The sequence below is a fragment of the Tursiops truncatus genome, chromosome 6 (genome assembly GCF_011762595.2).
Source record: "Tursiops truncatus isolate mTurTru1 chromosome 6, mTurTru1.mat.Y, whole genome shotgun sequence".
Lineage (NCBI taxonomy): Eukaryota > Metazoa > Chordata > Mammalia > Artiodactyla > Delphinidae > Tursiops > Tursiops truncatus.
Window position 1 is genome coordinate 35,117,738 of NC_047039.1, and position 27,195 is coordinate 35,144,932.

General features: G+C 42.8%; 1 protein-coding gene across 2 annotated transcripts in view; it reads left to right on the top strand.

Annotated features, from left to right (window-relative positions):
* The window catches only part of DCAF12 (DDB1 and CUL4 associated factor 12), a 42,386-nt gene that overhangs the window by 1,134 nt on the left and 14,057 nt on the right, over positions 1-27,195 (top strand). Inside the window, exons 1-4 of one of the 2 annotated variants that reach the window (XM_004317542.4) lie at positions 136-464; positions 1,551-1,805; positions 23,532-23,738; positions 24,818-24,878. In XM_004317542.4, coding sequence (XP_004317590.1) covers positions 387-464; positions 1,551-1,805; positions 23,532-23,738; positions 24,818-24,878 — 601 coding nt within the window. In that variant the 5' untranslated portion in view covers positions 136-386. Of the gene's footprint in view, positions 1-135; positions 465-1,550; positions 1,806-23,531; positions 23,739-24,817; positions 24,879-27,195 lie in introns of those variants that run through there. The other variant, XM_073806053.1, reaches the window with a different exon arrangement.

Consider the following 27,195-nt stretch of genomic DNA (forward strand, 5'->3'; position numbering starts at 1 on the left):
CTACAGCGAGCCCTAAACCCAATCCTTCTGTCCGCACTGCATCTCCGTGGCGACGCGCTACGAAGTGCGGCTGCGCGAGGATGACGCAGCGCGGGCGAAAGGGAGAGGGTGTTTTGGTTCCAGCCGCTCGCCGTCCTTTCCAGACTTGGTCGTCGGAAAGCTTCGGGTTCCTGTCTCCCCTTCCCCTTCCCCTTCCCTTTCCCGGCCCCGGTCCTCCCTCCCTCCCTGCCTCCCTGTTTTTCTACTGCCGCCCGGGGTCCGGGCCATTTTCTGGACCGGGCGCACTACGGTGCGCGGCCCCGGGGCCCAGTATATGACCTGCCGCCTTGCTCCCGCTCGCTTCCCCCGCCCCATGTGGCTGCGGGGCCGCGGCGGCGCTGCCCACTATGGCCCGGAAAGCAGTTAGCAGGAAGCGGAAAGCGCCCGCCTCGCCGGGAGCTGGGAGCGACGCTCAGGGCCCACAGGTGAGGGCTGAGAGGCCGGGCCCCGGGTGATAAGGCCGAGGCACCCAGAGGATAGGGTTCGCAAATCAGGGAATCGGAACGAGGTCCAAGGTCTTGGGGGGACGGGGGGCGGGTGAAGAGCGGAGCCGTGGTCAATAGGATCCGGGCTGGGCCAGCAGGAGTTCACTGAAAAGCAGATAGGCAGCAGGGGTGAGGAACTAAAGGGGAACGTGAAAACGAGACATATTCCGGGGAGGCCTGCAGCCGGGAACGGGGCTTGAGGAGAAAACAAACTGGGTTTCTGAGGAAGGGAAACCGAAGTCGAGGAGAATCGGGAACAAAACCTCCCGTAAAATACCGGGAGAGACCGTGAAGTCCGCCTTCCTGTGGCCCGGGGAAGGGGAAATGATTGCGTCTCTCGTATAGGAATGAGCCTCCCTTTGGATACCCAAGCTCTGAGCTGGGCCTTTTGGCACTTGGACCCCTAGATGAAACAGCAGGTTCCAGGTATCACTCCTGTCCTGCTCTCTGGGTCCCTTCAGACTCAGATTTCCCGTGCCTCCCTCCCCGTTGGTGTTTGATTTTTGGAATGCTGTAACTGCTTGGAGCGCAGACCTGGTGACAGGAAGGCGGCCACTGATAGGGCATCCCTGAAAGACCTGGGACCCCAGTTGGGCTCCTTGGGTTGCACCGTCCATGCTTCGCGGGGAGTACAGGCTGAGAGGGAGAAGGGGGTCCGTTAGAGATGCAGCCGAGGTCTGTATGTTAATCTCTCGGCCCTTCACTCCCTTCTCTATCAAGGATAGCTTTAAGGTACCTGATTCCTTCACTTATAAAAGGCCTTAGTAAACCTTTCATACTCTTTTCTGCTTACATTCCTTTCCTTTTCAGCCCTTGTTTTCCATAGGTATCACTATGAGCAGCATCTTTTCAATGTTGGAAGAGTTAAACTGGACTTCTAGCTTGACTTTCCTGTTCCATTGTATTTGTATTTCTGTTGTATGTAAATCCTGCAGGTTGAGTTCTTAGTGATTTCTCTAATACAGTAGGATCCCTTATTCTGACAAAGGTAGCCAAAGCAGTGATTTCTAATTTTGCTTTCCACAGTTTGGCTGGGATCACTCACTTCACAAAAGGAAAAGACTCCCCCCAGTGAAGAGATCCTTAGTGTACTACCTGAAGAACCGAGAAGTCAGGCTACAGAATGAAACCAACTACTCTCGAGTGTTGCATGGTTATGCAGCACAGCAACTTCCCAGCCTCCTGAAGGAGAGAGAGTTTCACTTGGGGACACTTAATAAAGTGTTTGCATCTCAGTGGCTGAATCATAGGCAAGTGGTGTGTGGCACAAAATGCAACACGGTAAGTTTCTGGGTGGATGTGAACTATCTCTTAGTTCTGGTTATATGGCTCCACATGTCCTAGAATCTCTCACTGCTGGTTTTCCCCTTTAGTTCTTTGGGGGAGGAGATTGCCTTATTCTCCTTTCCATTCCCTCCTATCTGTTCATGACTTCTTCCCTTTTCTATTCCTTTTCCCACTTCCACATTTCTTTTCTGGTAAATCTTCAGAGGAGTCTGTTTCTTTAGGCCTCTTGCCATATGGATATGCCACTGCTTCTTGATTTTTTTCCCCCCGTTTTTATGTTGTCTTTTAAGTCAGAGGCCTCAGAGGAAAGAATGATGGTCTGGGCATCATTCAGGATACAGGATAGTGAAAACCTAGGTGTTGTCTGCTAGGCTAAAGGCATATGTAGAAGTATTTAAACTCGTACTTGGCTAAAGATAGGAATAAGACAAACACTTTCTTTTTAGGGGATAGAATCTAAAGATGTATTTCCTATAAGAAAGGGCAGGGAAGTATGTTCGGTGGTATATTTCAGGATATATTAGGTTGGCCAAAACGTTCATTCGGGTTTTTCCATAAGATTTTATGAAAGCTCTGAACAAACGTTTTGGCCAACCCAATAAATGTTTGGTCTTTGCAAAGTAGCCTTCTGAAAAGAATTCAGTAGCAAGAAAAATTGAATATGACATGAGTAGGAGAGTATTTTTACGTAGAATGACTTAGAAGATAGTTATAAGTGAATGAAGGGGAAATTTTATCAGTAAATTTAACCAGAACAATTAAAGGCATGGATAAAATATCAATCCATGATTGGATATTGTGGATATGATTAGAACAGAAGAGCACAAATAGCATGATGTCAGAGGAATGGCAAGTGAGAAAAAACAGGGCCTACAGGTGGGAAGTGAATCTTTTTTTTTTTTTTAAATAAATTTATTTATTTATTTATTTTTGGCTGCTTTGGGTCTTTGTTGCTGTGCGCAGGCTTTCTCTAGTTGCGGCGAGCAGGGGCTACTCTTTCATTGTGGTGCACAGGCTTCTCATTGCGGTGGCTTCTCTTGTTGCGGAGCACGGGCTGTAGGCACGCGGGCTTCAGTAGTTGTGGCACATGGGCTCAGTAGTTGTGGCTCACGGGATTAGTTGCTCTGCGCCATGTGGGATCTTCCCGGACCAGGGCTTGAACCCGTGTCCCCTGCATTGGCAGGCTGATTCTTAACCACTGCACCACCAGGGAAGCCCTGGAAAGTGATTCTGATTAACATGTGAGAAAAGATCAGATGTAGGTCCAGCTGCTCTGTTTTCACCTCACCCTGGGTGAATAGACAAGAAATGTCATAATGGCTGGGTGAATTTACCCTGGACAGAAACACATCTTGCATTAATTGAAAGAGAAGATGGCTCTAGATCAAGAAAGTCTTAAGTACTAGGAGAAGTATTTATTTATAAAGGACATAGGCAAAGGTTTAAACATGAGTTTTAAGGAACGATATAATACCATGGTGGTTGAGGCCAAGCTTTCATTTCCTCTTTTGTTGAAGGTTGCTTGTTATAAAGAAGGCTTTCAAAAGTAAATAGTGGTGGCAAGCTCCTACAAAACTTCCTTTTCCTAGTCTCTCAGGTTTAAGAGAACTGTCTTGGTTTAAGAGAACTGTCATCGTTGTCACTTGGATTAGAAAGAGTCTTCCATTTAGAGGAATTCATTTCACACCCCATAACCATACAAACCATCATAGTGTTTTGCCCCAGCAAATGTTGCTGAATTTTAAACTGAATTGATCATCATAATCTCCTGCTTCTTGAATTTATTTACCCTCTTTTGAAGGTGAGAATAATGTTGAGTAGTAATTTAACCTACTCTTGATACGTGCCTTTCTGTCTTCCTGTTTCCTCATGACTTAAAGTATTTAAGTAGAGTCTTGCTTTCTTTTCTTTTTATAATTAGTGTTTTTCTTTGCTTAGCTTTCAGAACCAAAATTGGGAATCAGGAACAGTGTTCTTCTCTGAACTTTGTAATATTTGGCAAATGATTCTCTTATCTGTGCCTTTGTTTTCCCATCTGTAAAATGCAAGTGCTGAGAAGGTAGCTGTATACATCTTGGGAAATATTTCAAGTTAGCAGTATCTTACTTGTTCAGAAATAGTAGTAGTGATAATGAATCCAAAGCCTTTTCCAATGCTCTTGGCACTCCCTGGGACTTCCCTCAGTTTAAAAGGAAAATTACTTAAATAGTTAGCACTATCTTTGGATAATATCTGAAGAGTTTGGGGAGGGAGGAGTTCATGTTGGATTCTCAAGAGTAAATTAAGTTTTGATGTATTGAAATTTTACCATCAGTGAAATGATTTATATGTATTCAGTAGGAAAGGTATACCACAACTGTTTATATTCTAAAATAATCTTTTTAATATGTATCTGTGGGTTAGAAGTGCTTTTTCTCTTGGCTGCTGTTGGTATTCATGAGCGTTTAACTAAGCGTTTAACTGTTAGCGTTAACTAACAGATGCTAAAAAGTTAGGCCATTTCCGAGTTAACTGACTTGGGGCTATAGTATAGAAACATTTGCTGAGGCAGTGGGTCATCTGTGAAAAAAGCAGTAGAGGTTTTGTAAATTATTCTGTAGCTTGATTGGTGGGGTGGGAATTTCCCTGTGCTATGGGCTAACACTCAAACTAGGGGCAGTCCATTCAACCTCTCTGAATTCCCTGGGCCTAATAAGCACAGGAATAAGATTGCTAGCCTATGTTTTTTGCTTTTTTTTTTGCCGCACCACACAGCTTGCAGGATGTTAGTTCCCCGACCGGGGATCGAACCCATGCCCCCTGCATTGGAAGCTCGGAGTCCTAACCACTGAACTGCCAGGGAATTCCCCAGCCTATGTTTTAATCATTAACAACATTACAACACTCATATTTTTACTAAATTATTTAAAGAAGGAGAGGTAGTATAACCTTAATTGAAATGTGGGTTTGGGAACCAGGATGGGTAGGTATATTTTCCCGGTTTAGTGTTACAAACTCAGGTTATGTACAGAGCCATACAGAAAAGCTAAATAAGAGAAGCTTGCCAGAAAAACGTTTGAAACAAAAAAACATTTAAAGAGAAAATGTTTAGTTTTGTGCTTTCAATCAGTTGAAGTTTGAGAGGGGGTAAAGATTGAAGTTAGTGGTTTAGGATTCACATATGTATAAGGGATTATTAAAATTGTTCTATTACCATGGAGAGAGGGTAGAGAAGTCACTCTTGGGTTCCATAAACCTTCCCTAAAATTGCAAAAATATCATTAGATGTATATTTTCTGAGCATGATGTGGGAGGGTGGTGTAGGGGAGCAGTCCATAGATTTCATTACATTTTCGGAGGGAACATTGTGAGCCAAAAATGGGTAAGAACCATTGATATTGACAGGGGGGTTAAGAACAGAACCTTGGAGAACACCTACATTTATGGTGCAGGAAGATCTGCTACAGGGGGAGCAGGGAGGTCAGAGGAAAACCAGGGGAGTACCAAAAACAATTCAAGAAAGTGGATATTTTGAGAGGGGTTGGTTTGGGAAGGATGGTGATAGGCAGAGTGATAACGTGTGCAGAGTTTGAGGTTTTTAATTTTAGACAACTCTTATTTCCCATATTTTGACTTTCAAGGACTCACTCACCTATAATAGATAAAATTGCTCCTTGCAGCTAGGGTGAACCTCCACCGCAGGGAACCATGAAGCCACTCAGTAAGAGAGTGTTAGAAAGGATTTGCAAGGGTGATTTGGGGAAAGGCTTAAGTGGATAGGATTTTCACAGGAAAATCTCCTGTGGAATTATTTTCAGCAAGACCCCAAAGCCTAAGTGATAGTACCAGGCTAACTCCTGTTGCCAGAGCTGCTTTTATCTTTCTCACCAATTCCCAAAGTAATGGTCAGAGGTATACTGCTGACTTCACAGGTAGGCTTGGTGGATCACAATGAAGCAGACAAGATGAGGCTTGGGCTGCAATTTGCTGCCAGATGAGAGGAAGAAGCACTTGGAGAAGCCTAATTTGGGGGGTGGGGTGGAATAGTAGTTACCAGGGTTGAGAAAATAGCTATAATATTATAAACTTGAGTTTACATATTCAAACTCCCGAAATCATAAAAGCAGAATATGAAACTCAATTTGAGACACATGGAAACAAACAAAGGAAAAATGTGGGAGTTTTTTTCTGACTGGATTTTTTATTCATTCCTCCTCGTATTACTATTTTATTTTTCCAATGGGGTTACAGCCCTTTAGAAAATGCTTTAAAATGCTTGCAGAATTCCTTGGGTTTGGCCAAGTGTACATCTCGGGTTAACAGCATTCTTCTTTTTTTTTTGGAATTTTATTTTATTTTATTTTTTTTCTGTCTTAGCAGTACACGGGCCTCTCACTGTTGCGGCCCCTCCCGCTGCGGAGCACAGGCTCTGGATGCGCAGGCCCAGCGGCCATGGCTCACGGGCCCAGCCGCTCCGCGGCATGTGGGATCCTCCCGGACCGGGGCACGAACCCATGTCCCCTGCATCGGCAGGCAGACTCTCAACCACTGCACCACCAGGGAAGCCCTTGAATTTTATTTTATTTTTTATACAGCAGGTTCTTATTAGTTCTTTACTTTATACATATTGGTGTATACATGTCAATCCCAATCTCCCAACTCATCTCAGCACATCCCCCCTACCCCACCCCACTTTCCCCCCTTGGTGTCCATATGATTGTTCTCTACATCTGTGTCTCTATTTCTGCCTTGCAAACCAGTTCACCTGTACCATTTTTCTAGGTTCCACATATATGCGTTAATATACCATATTTGTTTTTCTCTTTCTGACTTACTTTACTCTGTATGACAGTCTCTAGGTCCATCCACGTCTCTACAAATGACCCAATTTCGTTCCTTTTTATGGCTGAGTAATATTCCATTGTATATATATACCACATCTTTATCCATTCGTCCATCAATGGGCATTTAGGTTGCTTCCATGAGCTGGCTCTCGTAAATAGTGCTGCAATGAATTATTGCATGTGTGTGTGTGCATGCAATAGTGGGTGCATGTGTCTTTTTGAATTATTATGGTTTTCTCTGGGTATATGGCCAGTGGTGGGATTGCTGGGTCATAGGGTAATTCTATTTTTAGTTCTTTAAGGAACCTCCATACAGTTCTCCATAGTGGCTGTATCAATTTACATTCCCACCAACAGTGCAAGAGGGTTCCCTTTTCTCCACACCCTCTCCAGCTTTTGTTGTTTGTAGATTTTCTGATGATGCCCATTCTAACAGGTGTGAGGTGATACCTCATTGTAGTTTTGATTTGCATTTCTCTAATAATTAGTGATGTCGAGCAGCTTTTCATGTATTTGTTGGCCAGCTGTATGTCTTCTTTGGAGAAATGTCTATTTAGGTCTTCTGCCCTTTTTTTAAATATAAATTTATTTTATTTATTTATTTTTATTTTTGGCTGTGTTGGGTCTCCGTTGCTGTGCTCCAACTTTCTCTAGTTGCGGCGAGCAGGGGCTACTCTTCATTGTGGTGTGCGGGCTTCTCGTTGTGGTGGCTTCTCTTGTGGAGCACAGGCTCAAGGCACTCGGGCTTCAGTAGTTGTGGCTTGAGGGCTCTATAGAGTGCAGGCTCAGTAGTTGTGGTGCATGGGCTTAGTTGCTCCACGGCATGTGGGATCTTCCCGGACCAGGTCTGAAACCCATGTCCCCTGTATTGGCAGGCAGATTCTTAACTCCTGTGCCACCAGGGAAGCCCTCTGCCCATTTTTTGACAGGGTTGTTTGTTTTTTTAATATTGAGCTGCATAAGCTGTTTATATATTTTAGAGATTAATCCTTTGTCAACAGCATTCTTATCTGTATGATCCTTCTATATTTTGTAGTTAGGATATTAACCTGCTAATTAGGTTTTAGTTTTTTAAATGGCATATGGTTATTCTTTGTCTAGTAAGAAATGTTCACAGTTATCCCAGAATTAGTTTTTATCTTACTTTGAGAATATTTGACTCTTTTGAGAGGAAGATTTTAGATGTGGAAGTGATAGAATTGCTATCTTGGCAAGTTCATTCTGCTGGGCACATGTGCAGAAGTGTTTGTAGATTGAAAATCATTGTGTAAATGCTTCAAAAAGTCTAAAGTACTATGTCAGGTTAATTGATATTATAAGGCTTTAGGAAGAGGAGCAGTAGGAATAAGTTTATGCCTCTTATATGTGATGGTGCTAGAGTTGGCTGCCCTTTTCTGACTTGTCTTCATCTTGAGAAGGTCTTGCTTGGATTAACGCAGGTATGGGCTCCAGGAATCCTGTTTCATGTAGTGTGTTGCAGACTTTAGTCACCCTCTGTATGTGAGGGAATTAATGGTCAAGAATGTTAGGGTGTGACCCATGTACTTATGATCAGTTAATCTATAGCAAGAGAGACAAGAATATACAATGGACAAAAGACAGTCTCTTCAATGAAAATTGGTGCTGGGAAAACTGGACAGCTACTTGTAAAAGAGTGACATTAGAACATTTTCTCATACCATATACAAAAATAAACTCAAAATGGATTAAAGTCCTAAGTTTAAGACTGGAAACCGTAAAACACCTAGAAGAAAATATAGGCAGAAAACTCTGACATAAATCATAGCAGTAGTTTTTGGGTATATCTCCTAAGGGAAAAGAAAAAAAGCATAATAAGCAAATGGGACCCAATTAAAAGCTTTTGCACAGCAAAGGAAAGCATCCACAAAATGAGAAGACAACATACTGAATGAGAAAATATTTGCAAGTGATATAAACAATAAGGGGTTAATACCCCCAATATGTAAACAGTTTATACAACTCAATATCAGAAGAACAAACAACCTGATTAAAAATTGGGCAGGGGCTTCCCTGGTGGTGCAGTGGTTGAGAGTCTGCCTGCCGATGCAGGGGACACGGGTTCGTGCCGCGGTCCGGGAAGATCCCACATGCCGTGGAGCAGCTGAGCCCGTGAGCCATGGCCGCTGAGCCTGCGCGTCCGGAGCCTGTGCTCCGCAACGGGAGAAGCCACGACAGTGAGAGGCCCGCGTACCGCAAAAAAAAAAAAAAAAAAAAATGGGCCGGGGACTTCTCTGGTGGCGCAGTGGTTAAGAATCCGCCAGCCAATGCAGGGGACACGGGTTCAAGCCCTGGTCGGGGAAGATCCCACATGCCGCAGAGTAGCTAAGCCCATGCACCACAACTACTGAGCCTGCACTCCAGAGCCCGCAAGCCACAACTAGTGAAGCCTGCACACCTGGAGCTCGTGCTCCACAACAAGAGAAGCCACCACAATGAGAAGCCCACGCACTGCAATGAAGAGTAGCCCCCGGTCGCCACAACTAGAGAAAGCCTGCGCACAGCAATGAAGATCCAGCGCAGCCAAAAACAAAATAAATAAAATAAATAAATAAATTTATTTATTAAAAAAAATTGGGCAGAAGGCCTGAATAGACATTTTTTCAAAGAAGACATACACATGACCAACAGGCATGTGAAAAAATGCTCAATATCCCTAGTCATCAGAGAAGTGCAAATCAAACCACTGTGAGGTATCACTTCACACTTGTGAGAATGGCTTTTATCAAAAAGACCACAAACAACAAATGTTGGTGAGGATGTGGAGAAAAGAGACCCCTTGTATGCTGTTGGTGGGAATGCAAATTGGTGCAGCCACTATGGAAAACAGCATGGAGGTTCCTCAAAAAACTAAAAGTAAAACTACTATATGATCCAGCAGTTCCACTCCTGGGTATATAGCCAAAGAAAAAGAAAGCAAAAACTCTTAATTCAAAAAGGTAACGTGCACCCTAATGTTCATAGCAGCATTATTTACAATTGCCAAGATATGGACGCAACCTAAATGTCTTAACAACAGATGAACAGATAAGATGTGAGATATACACACACACACATACAGACACACACACATACATATATATATATACATACACTTGCACACAACAATGGAATACTCCTCAACTATAAAAAATGAAATTTTGCCATTTGCGACAACATGGGTGGACCTGGAGGGTATTATGCTTAGTGTAATAAGTTAGAGAAAGACAAATACTGTATGTTATCACTTATATGTGGAATCTAAAAAATAAAATGAATGTATATACAAAACAGAAACTGACTCACAGATATAAAGAATAAACTAGTGGTTTCCAGTGGGGAGAGGGAAGGGGGGGAGGGGTAAGATAGAGGTTGGGGATTAAGAGATACCAACTACTATGTATAAAATAAATAAGCTACAAGGATATATTGTACGACACAGGGAATATAGCCAATATTTTATAACAACTTTAAATGGAGTATAAGCCATAAAAGTTTTGAATCATTATGTTGTACACCTGAAATGAATATAATATTGTAAATTAGCTATATACTTCAATAAAAATTTAAAAATTAATAAAAAGGGTTAGGGCCGTGCTTCCCAGGTGGCGCAGTGGTTGAGAGTCCGCCTGCCGATGCAGGGGACACAGGTTCGTGCCCCGATCCGGGAAGATCCCACATGCCGCGGAGCCATGGCCGCTGAGCCTGCGCGTCCGGAGCCTGTGCTCTGCAACGGGAGAGGCCACGGCAGTGAGAGGCCCGCGTACCGCAAAAAAAAAAAAAAAAAAGGGTTAGGGCCTGAACAGCAGTCCTATGGAAGGATTCAAGAATTTTAGGGCAGCTTTTCTCAACAAGAATATTGATGGTGTTTTGGTGGTTTCTTCCTTCTCTGGGACTTTACCTCGTATTGCTGGAGATTTCACATTCTTGGCTTCTGCTCCATAGATGCCAGCAGTCCCCCTCTACCCTGCACCCTCAGTTATTGTGACAATCAGGCACATGCATGTGTACACGCAGGCACACATGCATGCATTTTCAAACATTGTGCCCTCAGTTGACAACCACCTCAGAGCTTGAGGCGGGCAGTTTTTCTCTTAAGTGATCTGAGCCCTTTATTTCAGGTATAGTCTGTTGGAAGCTTGGGACGTTGGAGAATGAACATAGGAGTAACATAGTGACTCTTGCACTCCAGGCTTTTTTTTCTAGCTGGATCCTTGATAGACATTACAGTCAGAGAAAAAGGTCTTCTCAAGCTCACACATGGACGTTTTTTCTGTTGGAATGGGAGCAGTGCCCGGGTCGGGTTCAAGATGAATGAGAGTTTTTCCTGGTGGTATCTAGGAGTATTGCTTTTTAGCTTGACCTTAAGCAGGATTCTTCATATATTTCCTGGTGTAGAGATAAAAGGGAGAAACTGACCCAGAATTGGCAACCAGGTTCAATCCAGGATTATGGTTGGACTGCAACATTTGGCTTCTTCTTCTTCTTTTTTTTTTTATTAATTTATTTCTGGCTGCGTTGGGTCTTCATTGCTGCGCGCAGGCTTTCTCTAGTTGTAGCAAGTGGGAGCTACCATTGCGGTGCATGGGCTTCTCATTGGGGTGGCTTCTCTTGTTTCAGAGCACGGGCTCTAGGCACACGGGCTCAGTAGCTGTGGCTCACGGGCTCTAGAGCGCAGGCTCAGTAGTTGTGGCACACGGGCTTAGTTGCTCCGCAGCATGTGGGATCTTCTTGGACCAGGGCTCGAACCCATGTCCCCTGCATTGGCAGGGGGATTCTTAACCGCTGCGCCACCAGGGAAGTCCCAACATTCAGCTACTTAAACTGCTGATTCCACTTGAATGCCCTTATATGCCTTTGGATCCTTGGAGGCCATCAGTCCCTCTCACTTGTAGGTGGGGATGTTTTCATCAGGACAGTTTTTGAATGTGAGAAGAAATGGAGTAATATTTCTGCATTTCATTGGCTAGAATGTAGTGGGACAACTTTGTGTTTTGTGTCTGCTTTTACTAAATTTATAACCATTTATTGAGTTTTTCCCATGTGTAGCAAGACACTGCTTCATGTGGGGTTGCAGTGATATAGAAACAAATCTCAGACAGAGCTGGAAGGGACTGTAACCACTGGCCTCCACTTTGTTTTAGAGTTGAAGAAACAGACCCAAAGGGAGAAAAGTTATTTGCCTGAGATTCTATAATGAGTTAAGTTTGGGTCCTAATTTTCCTTATTCCTTGTCAGAATTCTTTATGTTATGCCAAGTACTCCTCAAACTTTCACTGCAATACCCGTAATGGCAGAGGACTGCCTGACCTCTGCTTAGCTTGGCTGGGATACAATACATAGCTGTGTGCAGAGTTAATAACAACATAGATGCCTCATTAGACGCGCCAACCAGGAGTGCTCCCGAGAGGAAGTCATTCCTAGCTAGGGTATTCAGAGAGGATTTGCTAGAGGAGGAAGAGTCTTCAACTGTGGGAAGGAAGCAGGGATGTCCATTCCATAGCAGAGTCAGGAATATACAAGGAATGTTGAGCAACTCTGGATAGACCCATTTGGCTGATGCTGGGAAGAAACAAGGGAGAGTGACTCAAGTCGCTGGGGATTTGGTTGACAAGACTAACTGAATCTCCTGTAGGTAACTTTTTTTTTTTCTTTTCCTTCTGACTCATGTCTAGCCTTTAATAATGAATAATCCTGTTCATCACCTTTCTCATCTGGAGAATTGAGTCACATGCTTCGCCGCATGGCCCCTGGTGAATTTATGGCCTCTTCCTGCAGCCCTGTAGACTTGGAGGATGGGGAAACGTGGGTAGCTGAGAGCAGAGGTTTGCTGGGAGGTGCCTGGCAGGCTAACTACCTGCTGAAAGTTAGTAATGAGGTAGTCTGGTTACTTGATTTGGTTCCTGTTTTCCTTGGGCTCTTCCTTTAGTCTTCTTTTGCCAGTCAGCCTTCTTCTAAATTGATGTATATTTGATTTCTGATTGCTTAGGCCTTTGTTTCCTAAGCATGACTCAGGAACTGTCTGCATCACAATCACTTGAGGTATGTGTTTAAAATGCAAGTTTCCTGGTCCCCACTCCAGTACTGATTCAGGATTTTTCCTTCTGTGAAACCTAGGAATTGGAATTTTAAACAAGCTCTCAGGCAATTTTTATATGAATCACTGGCTTAGACTTTATGCTGTATAGCAATAATTTTTTTGTCACCTTATTAAATCTAGACCATTCATTTGAATTCTCCTTGTATTTTCTAAACCACACTCAGGGCATAGGTGGAACATCATGTTTAATGGATCTGAAAGAATTTTCTTGTAGGCATCTTGGTTAATATCTGTTCAGCAACCAGTAGTATGTAATCAGATCTTATTTCTGCACTTTGAGGAAGCCCTTGACAAATAATTATTTTCCTTATATGCCAGTTCTGGTCTCAACAGACAAAGCAAGAAATTTGCCCATTCTTTTTTTGTGTGTGTGTGGCTGCGTTGGGTTTTTGTTGCTGCGCGTGGGCTTTCTCTAGTAGCAGCGAGCAGGGGCTACTCTTCATTGCGGTGTGTGGGCTTCTCATTGCGGTGGCTTCTCTTGTTGTGGAGCACGGGCTCTAGGCGCGCAGGTTTCAGTAGTTGTGGCACGCAGGCTTCAGTAGTTGTGGCATGCAGGCTTCAGTAGTGTGGCTTGCGGGTTCTAGAACGCAGACTCAGTAGTTGTGGCGCATGGGCTTAGTTGCTCCACAGCATGTGGGATCTTCCTGGCCCAGGGCTCGAACCCCTGTCCCCTGCATTGGCAGGCAGATTCTTAACCACTGTGCCACCAGGGGAGACCCTGCCCATTCTTTTTTTAAGTCAGATCTTAGCTTAAGTCATTACTTTCCAATTTTTTGGTCTCTTTACTAGAAGAGTTATAGTAAACAAGTCAGAAATATCAACAAGTTTAAGTCATTTTGTATTGTGTATTTGGATTCAGAGAATCATGGGTTAAATCTGGGCTCCATTTCTTACTAGCTTTGTACCCTTGGACAAGCCAGGTAATTTCTCCTTAGCCTTTCTTTCACCTTTAAAATAAATGGAGTGGGGACTTCCCTGGTGGTCCAGTGGTTAAGACTCCACGCTCCCAGTGCAGGGGGCCCGGGTTTGATCCCTCGTCAGGGAGCTAGATCCCACATGCATGCCGCAACTAAGAGTCCGCGTGCCACAACGAAGATCCTACATGCAGCAACGAAGATACCACGTGCCTCAACTAAGACCCAGTGCAGCCAAATAAGTAAATAAATACATATTTAAAAAATAATAATAATAATGGAGTGAGTAGTATCTGCCTAGCTCAGTCATGAAGAAAATTAAATAAGATGTTGGTTAGCTCGGTGCCTAGAACATGTACTTAGTAAATTGTTGATGTAATTAATGGCAGTGGAGGAGGAAGTGGTAACAGTAGTTTGATGGTTCTAGCCTCTAGGTGTATTTCTGGCCAAATTCAGGTACATAAGATAAGAAGTGACCATTTTTCTACCCTGTAAATTGGTTATTTTCTGTATGTCAGTCACATCCCAAGGAGCTTAAACATTTAAAAATAATTCATTTAGATATAATTTATATAAGAAAAAATACAATTAGGAAATTATAGTTAATTTCATCATAAAAGGGATATAGATAAAAGCAAAATATTTTTCTGTATACAAATTAAAGTGTAAACCAGTTCTGATAAGGATGTGGTGGAACAGGTCATATATTTATTGTCACTAAAACCCTTTTTTGAAAGTAATTTGGCATTATGTTTCAAAGACCTGGGGTGTATTGTTTGTTGAATGAAGAGCCTAATAAGTATTATACCCTTTGACCTAATATTTTCATACTTTGGAAATTATCCAAAGGAAGAAAGAAGTCTTTTTTAACAAAATAATTATTGGAAGCTATTTTATCAAAATGTTAACAATAGAATACTTAAGTAATTTATGGTAAATCAAATCTGCATGATACTATGGAGGTATTGACATAATTGTGAAGACTGTAGTAACATGTAGAGCTTTTGATATGTTAAATGTAATGAGATACAGAATTCTCTCTGCTGATTATAGCTATGCACCATTATACATGCATGTGATTAAGGGCTGAACAGGAACTTGACAAATGAAAAACAGACTTGAAAAGAGGGCTAGGATTTTTTTTTTTTTTTTTTTTTTTGGCTGTGTCGTGTCTTGCGGCACACAAGATCTTTCGTTGTGGTGTGCGGGCTCTTTGTTGCAGCGCGTGGGCTTCTCTCTAGTTGTGGCTCAGGGGCTCCAGGGCGCGTGAGCTCTGTAGTTGTGGCACACAGGCTCAGTAGTTGCAGCGTGCGAGCTTAGTTGCCCCGTGGCATGTGGGATCTTAGTTCCCTGACCAGGGATGGTACCGGAGTCTCCTGCATTGGAAGGTGGATTCTTAATCACTGGACCACCAGCGAAGTCCCAAGAGATAGGATTCTGAGCAATCTTTCTTGCATTTTTTATTTCCAGTATTGTAGGTAAAGTATTGTCAATAAACTCTATAATTAAAAGAAAAAGTTACTTAAGCTAGATGTTTTTTCTTAGCCTAAAGCAATGGTGAAAGTGGCCTTGCCAGGTTGCCATTCAATGCTTGTCTTGTTTGCTGATGAAGATTGAGCAGTCATGGAGTATACCTCCTCTCTAGGGAAAGGGTGTAAAGAAAGAGCTTGGAAATACAGTGGTAGGATATACGGCAAAAGGAGTTCCCCTCTCAAGTCACAGAAGATTTTTGGAGCTCCAGATAACACCTGGAGAGAGTTCTTGCTTTTCAGTGGGCAGATACATAATCATATTATCATTAAGTCTTTGTGCTGTAAGGCCCAGGAAGTAAGAATGAGAGAATAGGGATTATGTTATTGTTTTAAACTGTTATTATTAAAAGTTTATAATCTCTTAATATACTAGATAATTAATTAGTGTGTAATGACAATCTGCTCTCCAGTAGTTTGCAGTTTAGAGATAAGGCTTCCTTTTAATTCTGAGTAGAAGGTCTTATGCCTTGAAATGCTCTGGGGAACAAAAAGCTGAGAATATCTTGTTTTCTTCTGAATAATCTATACATTAACTATTAGTATCCTTCAGTACTATAGGAGTTAATTTTCATCTTCCATAGGAAGAAATGAGGATCTGTGTAAAATCAGGCTAGTTGACCAATTCTTTTGTTTACCCTTCTATTCTCTGATTGGATGGTATATCACTTGGAAGTAGGACATGGGCTTTGTATTTAGATAAAGGCAACACTCAGTTGAGTTCTGATTTTACAACCTAAGAGAAATTTTTTACCAAATGTTTGTCACGGTGCTTGAGGTAGCTCTCTGTGGTGTACTGTCAGAGGCTCTTCACTAGATGACTTTGGCGGATACCAGGCAAAATCTTAGGTGTCTTGCCAAAGCTGACTCTCAGGACTTATTCCATTTTCAACAGAGCCCTCCAAGATCAGGGGTTAAGAATCAGTTTACTGGACATGTTAAACGCTTGTAAAGAATTATGTTACTGGGAATTCCCTGGTGATCCAGTGGTTAGGACTCCATGCTTTCATTGCCGAGGGCCTGGGTTCAGTCGCTGGTTGGGGAACTAAGATCCTGCAAGCTGCGCGCCCCCCCACCAAAAAAAAAAAAGAATTATTATGTTACTTAAATTCAGGATAATTGTAAATCCTAATTTGGTCCTCCTCCCACAAAATCATGATTCTAGTGGGAAAGTATCAGAACTCAGGACCTAATACCAAGTACCATTGCTGATTTCAGCAAGCCAGCCCTATAGCCGTCTTTTGGAGGAGCAGCTTAGATTCACAATTCAAAGAGTAAGAGATCTTAGCATAGCACAGGCACCTGGATTTAGATACAAGAATGTTCACTGCAGTGTGTTTTGCATTACTGAAAATTTGGATACAGCATAAATGTTCGATAACAGGGAATGTGTTCGATAAATTCTAGCATACCCATGCAGCGAATCACCTTAAAGCCATTAAAAATTATTTAAAGGTATATAGATTAATTTGAAAAGGTGTTAAAAGATATAAAATAATATATATGAGGTCACATTTTTATAAATGGAGAAAAATATGTATGCATTTGACTGGGTATATAGTGAAGGACCTGAAAAAAATACACCAAGTGGTAGTAGTGGTGGTGTTCATTTTCTGATTTCCCCTTTTCTATGTTTTACAAGTTTATGACGTGTTACTTTTGTAATTTGGACCCCAACCATGTTATTTTACTTTAAACAACCACATGGGTCTTTCCTTTAATAGACTTGCAATAGAAACAGTGACTCAACTTTCTAGGTGTGACAACTCTTCTAGCTCCTGAACAGTCTAAAATATTTATAGCTATAGAGTCTTGATATTGTTCAAGCAGCTTATTGATCTCGGCCATACCCCTGTCTCCTGCACAGCAGGATGCAGGTGAGTAGGCAGCAAGCTTTTAGAGATGGGCTGGACAGAATGCCCGATTCTCTTGGACATCATTGGAGTCCTGAGTAAGTGCAGCTCATTTCACGGCCTGTGGTCCTTTTCTTTTATCTTTTAATTATGCACGTCATATGTGTTCCCTGAGGGAAAAAAAAAAATCAACATTCCTGGATGCATTTTTATTTTTTATTTGTTATTATTTTTTTAAAATATTTATTTGGTTGCACTGTGTTTTAGTTGTGGCAGGTGGGCTCCTTAGTTGTGGCACATGGGCTCCTTCGTTGCAGCAAGCAGGCTCCTTAGTTGTGGCTCACAGGCTCCTTGTTGCAGCTCGCCGGCTCCGTGGCATGCAAACTCTTAGTTGAGGCATGCATTTGGGATCTAGTTCCCTGACCAGGGGTCAAACCTAGGCCCCCTGCATTGGGAATCTTCACCACTGAGCCACCAGGGAAGTCCCTGGACTCATGTTTTTAAAAGGGAGGGTATTCATTTAATAACATAGCATGACCAACTTTCCATGTTAATAAATATCCTCTACTCCATCATTCTTAAAGGCTGTATAATAATCCATTGTGTGGATATTCCCAATCCCCTGTGGTGTTTCACTGGTTTAAAATTCACTTTAATTTGGGACTTCTCTGGCAGTCCAGTAGTTAAGACTCTGTGCTTCCGTTATAGGGGGCACTGGTTCAGTCCCTGGTCAGGGAACTAAGATCCCGCGTGCTGCACAGCAGGACCAAATAAATAAATAAATTAATTAAATTCACTATAATTAAAATTGTTCACCTGTCATTATTTCCTTATCATAAATTTCTAAAATTGAAATTGCAGAGTTTACACATTTTTCATTTTAGATACATATTGTCTAACCATTTCCTGTTGTGTTTCTGGATCTTGGCTCTCTCCTTTGCTCCCCCCCATCTCCGTTTGGGAGAGGAAATGTATTCCTCTGCTTGATTTCAATTATCCTCTCTTTCCCATACTTAAGCTGCCCTCTTGCCTTTTACCATCTGACTTGGTATAGTCATCTTCTCTGTGCGACCTATGTGGATTTGCTTTCCTTTCTCCATTAACCTCCATCTAAAACACTCTGATACTTTGTGAGTCTCCCCTCCCCCCATTTTATTAAGCCACCTTGACTTTCTATACACACAATTGCATATGTCTATATGCAGATACATGCATTTAGAGGTGTACTCACTAGTCATACAATCTTCCTGATTGTAAGGCCTTTGCTTTCTTTTTTCCCTCTGTCCTAACTTGTAAGTTGCAGGGAGCCATTAAGCCTCAAGCTTATCTTGCCGTGCTGCTGGTTTCTGGCAGGGATCCCAGTAGGTTAATGTGGAGCAGCCTCATTCTGGGAAATGTTACAGGAGCTGTTTGAAGCCTTGACCCTTTGTCAGACAGCTTGGGGAGATAGTCTCTGGCACTCCATCCACATCCCTGTTCCTTCCTTTGAAAAAGCAAAAAGGCTCTGTCCTTCACATGGTGCTTAGTCATTCCTCTGCAAGGATGAGGGTGAGGTTGGGGGTAAACTCTTGGTTTCCTGGGCCTCTACAGAGCCAGCTGTTTGCATTTCCCTTGTATGAAATCTTTTTCATCTAGTGTAGAAGCCATTATAACCTACTGAATGAAACAAACATTAGAATAGAATGTTACTATTAGCTAGTACTTGTTAAGTACCTATTCTGTGCTGAGCCCTGTGCTAGATACTTTACATTTTATTAGACCTCCTAGCAACCCTATTAGATAAATAATATTATTCAAGTTTTATAGATAAGAAACAAGATTCAGAAAGGTGAAAGTGACTTGATCAAGATCACATAGCTACTAAGTAACCAATGGAATTCAAACCTAGGTCTCTCCCAAGTCCAAAACTGGAGAGGTTGGGCTTAAGACTTTCTTGGACATGAATAGATGAAGCTTTTTCTCTTCGCCTTTTCTGGGTGGCAGAAATGGAGCCCTGTTTTAAGGCATAGGGTTGTGTCTTATCAAATGCATCGTCCTTAGTGTACAGAGTAGATTTCTCTCTACATCAGTGCTTCTCAAACTTCAGTGTACTTGGAGATCTTGAGAAACTCCAGATGCTGATTTAATAGGTCTAGGGTGAAGGCCTGAGATTCTTTGTTTCTAACAAGCTTCCAGATACTCCTTTGAATAGCAAAGCTCTAGATCAGTGATTGTTAAACATGGGCAGTCATTAGATTCACCTGGAGATCCTTGAAAAAAATTCACTTTTACTGGCCCCAAACTCAGAAATTCTAATTGGAGGAGTTTTAAGGTAGGGCCTGGGAATTGTTTTTAAATATTTATTTATTTATTTATTTATTATTTATTTGGCTGTGCTGGCTCTTAGTTGCGGCATGCGGGCTCTTAGTTGTGACATGCAGGATCTAGTTCCCTGACCAGGGATCGAACCCAGGCCCCCTGCATTGGGAGCACGGAGTCTTAACCACTGGACCACCAGGGAAGTCCTTGGGAGTTGTGTTTGTTTTGTAGTATTTTTTAAAAAAAGAAAATTCCCCAGGTTATTGTATTATATTATATTGTGTTATAATCAGTTTGAGAATCACTGATCTAGAAGCCAATATATTATGGTTGCACTGTCCCACACAACACAAAAGTGTACGTGGGCAGTACATTTTGCTTTATTAAACATTTGAGGGGCTGTGTTGGTTAGAGATCGTTTGTTTAAAAGGGTAAGAAATCCACTCACATTTATTGGAAGGGCTAGCTTGCAAACCTGAAGAGCAGGAAGTATCCCTGGATCTCAGAAAAACAACTAGGAGTTGGAAAGCCCCTAGGAACCAGGGATGTCCATGCTTCCTGTCTTCTGTTTCCTTTTCTCTGGGGACTGGCTTTGGTAGAAAATGGCCACCCAGACAGTTTGGTTTAGTGCCACCAGCCAGTTCCATATTGCTGAGAGAATTTGAATGACCCAGTCCAGTCTAGCCTCTGGACTGGTTCTCCTTGAGCCAGGAGGCCACCCCAGGACAGTGCTGTGATCTGGAAATCTGGGCTGTATCAAACTCAGCTACAGGCCCCCACTCTGAGTGCAGGGATGTGGGGGCCCCCTAACATCATTGGGCAGGTCCCTTGAAAGGTGGTTACTGTAAGCACTTACTATGTAGCTCTGCATGGTTGGGGCAGGAGAATAGAACCAAATAGGGTAAACCCCCTGCTCTTGGAATTGGAAGGACATTATTAGCTTAATGGAGAAGAGAGACAAGTAAAGAATTTTTTTTTTTTTTGGCTGTGTTGGGTCTTTGTTGCGGTGCGTGGGCTTCTCATTGCGGTGGCTTTTCTTGTTGCAAAGCATGGGCTCTAGACACACAGGCTTCAGTAGTTGCAGCACTTGGGCTCAGTAGTTGTGGCTCGCAGGCTCTAGAGCACAGGCTCAGTAGTTGTAGCGCACAGGCTTAGTTGTTCCGTGGCGTGTGGGATCTTCCCAGATCAGGGCTCGAACCCGTGTCCCCTGCATTGGCAGGCGGCTTCTTAACCACTGCGCCACCAGGGAAGCCCGAGACAAGTAAAGATTTTGAAACTGTGATAATATCTAAGTATTGTGGGTAGAGGGCTGTCTTGGAAGCCTACAAGAGAGGAACTTAACCAGCCTGGACATTAAGGAATATTCATAGAGGACATGTCTGAACTGAATCATGAAAGGTAAGGACGTGATGGCCAGGTAAAGAAAAGAGTAGGAGGAAGCATTTCTGGCATTGTGAACAGCATGAGCATGAAACAAAATAATTATATTTCATTGGAGAGTCTTCATTGAAGACCCAATGCAGTCAAAAATAAAATAATTATTATTTGTGTGAATAATAATTAATAAGCAGTTCTTTCTAGAGTATAAGGTCCATGGCAGGATTTGAAGCTAGAGAGATAGGTAGGGGCCACATTGAGAAGAGTCTTGATGCCATGCTAAGGGGCTTGAATTTAGGTAAAGGGGAACCATTGGATATTTTTTAATTGACATGGGAAGATTTCCATTTTTATGAAGATGAATGATTATAGTATGGAGAATAGGTTTTTTGTTTGTTTGTTTGTTTGTTTTGCGGTATGCGGGCCTCTCTCTGTTGTGGCCTCTCCCGTTGCGGAGCACAGGCTCCGGACGCGCAGGCTCAGCGGCCATGGCTCACGGGCCTAGCCGCTCTGCGGCATGTGGGATCTTCCTGGACCGGGGCACGAACCCACGCACGTCCCCTGCATCAGCAGGCGGACTCTCAACCACTGCGCCACCAGGGAAGCCCAGGAGGATAGTTTTGATGGTGACCTTGCCTGAAGGCACAAAGACCAGTTGCAGTTGTCTAGAGGAGAGAGGATGGAGAGGAAGGAGCCAACTGTAAGAATATTTAGGAGATAGTTTGGCAGGACTAGCTGGGATGGTGGGAATGAGGGAGGAGGAGTCTAGGATGAATCCCAGGCTTGTGTGACCAGGGAGATTTTGGTGGCATTAGATGAAATGAGCAATTTGGGGAGGAAGAGTATTTGTTTTAGACACATTGAGTTTAAAAATGCCTGTCAAAAAAAAAAAAAAATGCCTGTCAGACCCATCAGACACATCAGTGACTGTGACTGTTAGGCAGGAGGTCTGCCTTAAGTAGTTGTCAGGGCCTACAGACTCAGGAGTGGTTCCCCTCTCTCCACCTTTCCTTTTAAAATTTTTCCTCAGTCTCTACCTGGCGGTCTTGTTCTAGCTACTCTTCCTTTCCTTTTTCTATTTTAAATTTAAGGCTTACCTGCTTTCTCCTTTCATAGATCTTCCTGTGCAAGCAGTAGGTTATTTTATACAACGATATAACATGATTTGGCTTCACTCTGAGAATTGCTGATAGGATTTTAAATGAACTACCTAGACTATAAGGTATATGAGGCCAGAGATCATTCCTAGTAGTTATATTTCTAGCATCTAGAACAATTATTGGCATTTAGTTGGTGCTGAATCAGTGAGTGAATAAATGAATCATTGAATCACATAAAGAGTTTAATAATAATAGACTCCAGGGACTTCCCTGGTGGCGCAGTGGTTAAGACTCTGCACTCCCAATGCAGGGGGCCCGGGTTCAATCCCTGGTAAGGGAACTAGATCCCACATGCATGCCGCAACTAAGAGTTCATGTGCCACAGCTAAGGAGCCCGCCTGCCACAACTAAGGAGCTCATGTGCCGCAACTAAGGAGCCTGTGAGCCACAACTAAGGAGCTGCCTGCCGCAACTAAGACCCAGCACACCCTAAAAAATAAATATTAAAAAAAAAAAAAAAAGACTCCACTGGGAATGCCCTTTGTCTAAGACTGATCTTTTCCATAAAGTATTTCTCTGAATTGAATTTTGGAGAGTGAAAAGGGGTTAGTTTGGTACAGAAGTGGATAAGAGCATTTCAGGCAGAAGCAGCAGCATGAGCAAAGGCATGGTGGCACAAAACAGAATGTGTGTGTAATAGATAAGCAGTGAGATGAATATCTCTTACCTTGTCTTGTCTCAGGTCACTCTTGCAAATGTGGTAATGTTTATAGGTATGTCTAATAGTGGTTTTGATGTGTTTTGTTTATAAGCTTCTATGCATGGTTAGATAAGAATTAGTTATATAGGGACTTCCCTGGTGGTCCAGTGGTAAAGAATCCACCTTCTCCACTGCAATGAGAAGCCCGCGCACTGCAATGAAGAGCCCCCGCTCACCGCAACAAAGAGCCCCCGCTCACCGCAACTAGAGAAAGCCCGCACTCAGCAAGGAAGACCCAATGCAGTCAAAAATAAAATAAATAAATTCTTAAAAAAATCTTTAAAACACAAAACAGAAAAAGAATCCACCTTCTAATGCAGGGGACACAGGTTTGATCCCTGCTCGGGAAACTAAGATCCCACATGCCACAGGGCAACGAAGCCTGCATGCCACATCTAGCAAGCTCACGCGCCTCAACAAGAGAGCCCACGTGCCACAAACTACAGAGCCCATGTGCTCTGGAGCCCACTCGCCACAACTAGAGAGAAACCCAAGCAGACCATGCTCCATGATGAAAAGATCTGGCATGATTCAACAAGGATCCTGTGTGCCGCAACTAAGACCCAACACAGCCAAAAAAAAAGTTAAGGAAAATAAAGAAATAAAATAAATAAATAGTAAAAAAGAAGAGTTATATAAAATATGCTTGAACTGGTAGAAAACCTTTCATCAGGTTCATTAGATCCATAATCCTCTTTGAAGCCATCTTTGAATCCCAGGCAGAATTTACTTCTTCCTCTCTGTGTTTATGTAGCATATTATATCTATCTCTGTTATGTTTTCTTATTTACATGTTTCATTTGACTAGTGTCGCCCTGACCATGCGTTTAATAATGCCCAGGGTCTAACGTAGTAGACATTAATTAAATGTTTGATGGGTAACTGGGTGAATGAATGGATGTTTGTACCCAGCGTTAGCCACACTGAAGAGAAACTGCGTTCAGCTTCTTTATCCCTTTTCTCTTGTAGCTGTTTGTAGTGGATGTCCAGACAAGCCAGATCACCAAGATCCCCATTCTGAAGGACCGGGAGCCCGGCGGTGTGACACAGCAGGGCTGTGGTATCCATGCTATCGAGCTGAATCCCTCTAGAACACTGTTAGCCACCGGAGGAGACAACCCCAACAGCCTTGCTATCTACCGGCTGCCTACACTAGATCCTGTGTGTGTGGGAGATGTAAGTCTCCCCAATAATTGTAGATAGAGGTAGCCTTGTTTTTTAACAGAGCCCAGTCCTCATCCCACAAGCCCCCCAGGAAGGGACAGTTTCCTCTAGACTTCTGTGGACTTGGGTTGGGGGTGCGTAATGGTGAGGTATGGGGGTGGAGATTTCAGAGTTGGTATTCCACTCACCACAGGGAGTATCAGATATGTTGGCAGAGGGTATGTCTGATAAAGAGGCGAGCAGTACACCTCAGAGGCCATCAGCGGTGGGTTGGTGTTTGAGTCCACACCACAGTGGTTACACATCTCCTACTGCCCACAGTCAGAAGGGTTTATTAAGTTATTCATTCAGCAACTATTTTTTGACCCCTCTATGGCCGGTCATTGTTTCAGACACTGGGGACATAGCAGTGAATAAAACAGACAAAGCCCCTACCCTCTTGAAGCCTGCACTCAAGTGAAGGGAGGCATATAAACCAACAAAAATGTACCAGCAGTATGTCAGCGTGTGATGAGTGCCGTGGAGAAGAGTAAAGGCAGGCTAAAGGGAGAGAGCATGGTGGAGAATGCTATTTCAGAGGATAGTTGGGAGGGCCTCTTTGATAAGAATGACATTTGAGCAGGGAGACTTAAAGGAAATGAGGGTGCAAGATATGCTGATGTCTGGAGGAAGAGAGTACCAGACAGATGGAACAGCATAGAGGTCAGTTGTAGCTATATTCTCCCAGGAAGCAAGGGGAGAGTGCGAGGGGGTGTGTTGGAGGGACGAGAAGTGGGTAATTGTGCGTAGGAACCACAAGTAGAACATCCAGAGATAGAATGCTAGAGCTGTGTGTCCACCGGCCATGTTTATTGTCCACAAGAATGCCAGTTTTATTCCAGCTTTGAGCTTTTCAAGACAGAAGTTAAAAATTGTGGGATCATTCCATTTGGGTTGAAATCACCAGAGATTAGAATTGTAATTTTTACAAAGATATTTTCAGTCAGGCTCGTAAGCTTTTCAGGGGTGTACATTGTAATCCTTATTTTACTGATTTCTTTTTTTCCTTTTTTTTTTTCTCTCTCTGTACCTGTCACTCCCTCCTCTTGAAGGATGGACACAAGGACTGGATCTTTTCCATTGCATGGATCAGTGACACTATGGCAGTATCTGGTAAAATTGCCCTTTTGTAGGGAGTTCTGGTGTGGCAGGGAGGGAGGGAAGCTAGAATTTGAAGAAGGAGAGTAGTGTGATTGGAAATAGCCCAGTAAACCGACCATCAGCGAGGGGCCAGGAAACCTTGTTTCTAATACTCTTTCTCCTGACTTACCATGTGACCTTGGATAAGTCATCCCCCTTGTATATTCCTGATCTGCAAAGTGGAAGTACTAACACAATTATTATTCATACTCTGCCTTGTTCCAAAGAGCCTGTGTATTAGCATGTTAGCCTCAACATTTTTGTGGGGCTTCACTGAGACAATAGTTGTGAAAGTGCTTTTGGAAAAGTTGGTGTGCTCTGCAAAGTATTAGGAGCAACTGTTACTTTCTGTACAACTATATAGTGTTGATAAAGCTATATAGGATTAGGGGAATTTCTCTCCCAGTGGTAGAACAGTCAGAAAAAATACATGGAAATGAGTGTAGAGAAGATAACCTAGAGATACTCAAATGCTTTCTGAATACCCACAGCAGCCTAGAAAGTAGGCTCAGAGTGCCAAGCAGTTTTGCTGGGTACGTATATGTAAAAATATAATCCCCCATTCCAGATTCCCAAATTTAAAAAAAAAATTGTAAGAGTTGCTAAATTAAGTACTTCATGTGTGTTATCTCATAGAATCCTCAGAACAGTCCTAGAAGGTTTGCATTATGAGCCTTATTTCACAAATGAGAAAATGTAGATTCTGAGAAGTTATGATTTGCCAAAGGCTACACAGATGGTGAGAGATGGACTCAGGATCTGAATCCAGCTCTGAGTTCCAAGCCCATGCTTAGAACTGCTACGCACAAAGCTAAGGGACCGTAAATGTTTCTTCTTTGGATTCTTTGCAAGGCAATAGAAAGCAGCCAGGAGGGAAAATAAATCTAATGGACAAGCATAGTCACAGTTCAGAATTATTCAGTAGTGGTTCAGAAGCTTTTGGATTCCCTGTCATTTGTCTCCCCAAGAAATGAGAGCTCCTTGAAGGCAAAGGCTGAATCATGTCACCTCTATAGGGACTATCTGTATGACAGTAACTTGCACTAAGTGTGATTGTTAGGAGCCAGGACGTGGCTTATTCTGGGAGCTTCCCTTCTCTTTTTTCATATAGGCTGTGAGTATTTTATGTTTTCAGGCTGATAGCTTCCAAGTCTACATTTTGTGAACAGTATAGCAGGTTTTAAGAATATTGGCTCTAAAACAGGAACAGACTCACAGATATAGAATACAAAGCTGTGGTTACCAAAGGGGAGAGGGAGGGGGGAGGGACAAATTAGGATTATGGGATTAACCAATATAAACTACTGTATGTAAAATAGATTAGCAACAAGGATATACTGTATAGCAGGGATCCCCAACCCCCAGACCACGGACCACTACCGGTCCATGGCCTGTTAGGAACTGGGCCACACAGCAGGAGGTGAGCTGCGGATGAGCGAGCAAAGCTTCATCTGCCATTCCCCATCGCTCCCCAATGCTTGCATTACTGCCTGAACCATCTCCACTCCCCTACCCCCCCAACCCCCCGGTCCATGGAAAAATTGTCTTCCATGAAACCGGTCCCTAGTCCCAGCAGTTGGGGACTGCTGCACAGGGAATTATACCCAGTATCTTGTAATAACCTATAATGGAATGTAATCTGCAAAAATACTGAGTCACTTTGCTGTACACCTGAAACTAATATAATATTGTAAATCAGCTATATTTCAATTTGAAAAGAAAAAAGAATATTGGCTCTGAGTGAAAGACCTATATTCTGAAAACTGTAAAACATTTATGAAGGAAATTGAAGATGATACAAAGGAATGGAAAGATATCCCATGTTCTTGGATTGGAGGAATTAATATTGTTAAAATGTCTCTATTTCCCTAAGCAATCTACAGATTTAATGCCATCCTTATCAAAATACCCATGACGTTTTTCATAGAAGTAGAACAAACAATCCTAAAATCTATATGGAATCACAAAAGACCCCAAATTGCCAGAGCAATCTTGAGGAAAAAAAGAACAAAGCTAGAGATAGCATGCTCCCTGACTTCAGACTAAACGACAAAGCTTTGGTCATCAAAACAGCATGGTAAGACTTCCCTGGTGGCATAGTGGTTAAGAATCCACCTGCCAATGCAAGGGACACGGGTTCGAGCCCTGGTCCGGGAAGATCTCACATGCTGCGGAGCAACTAGGCCCATGCACCACAACTGCCAAGCCTGCGCTCTAGAGCCCACGTGCCAAGAGCCTGTGCTCGGCAACAAGAGAAGCCACCGCAGTGAGGTGCCCATGTACCGCAGCG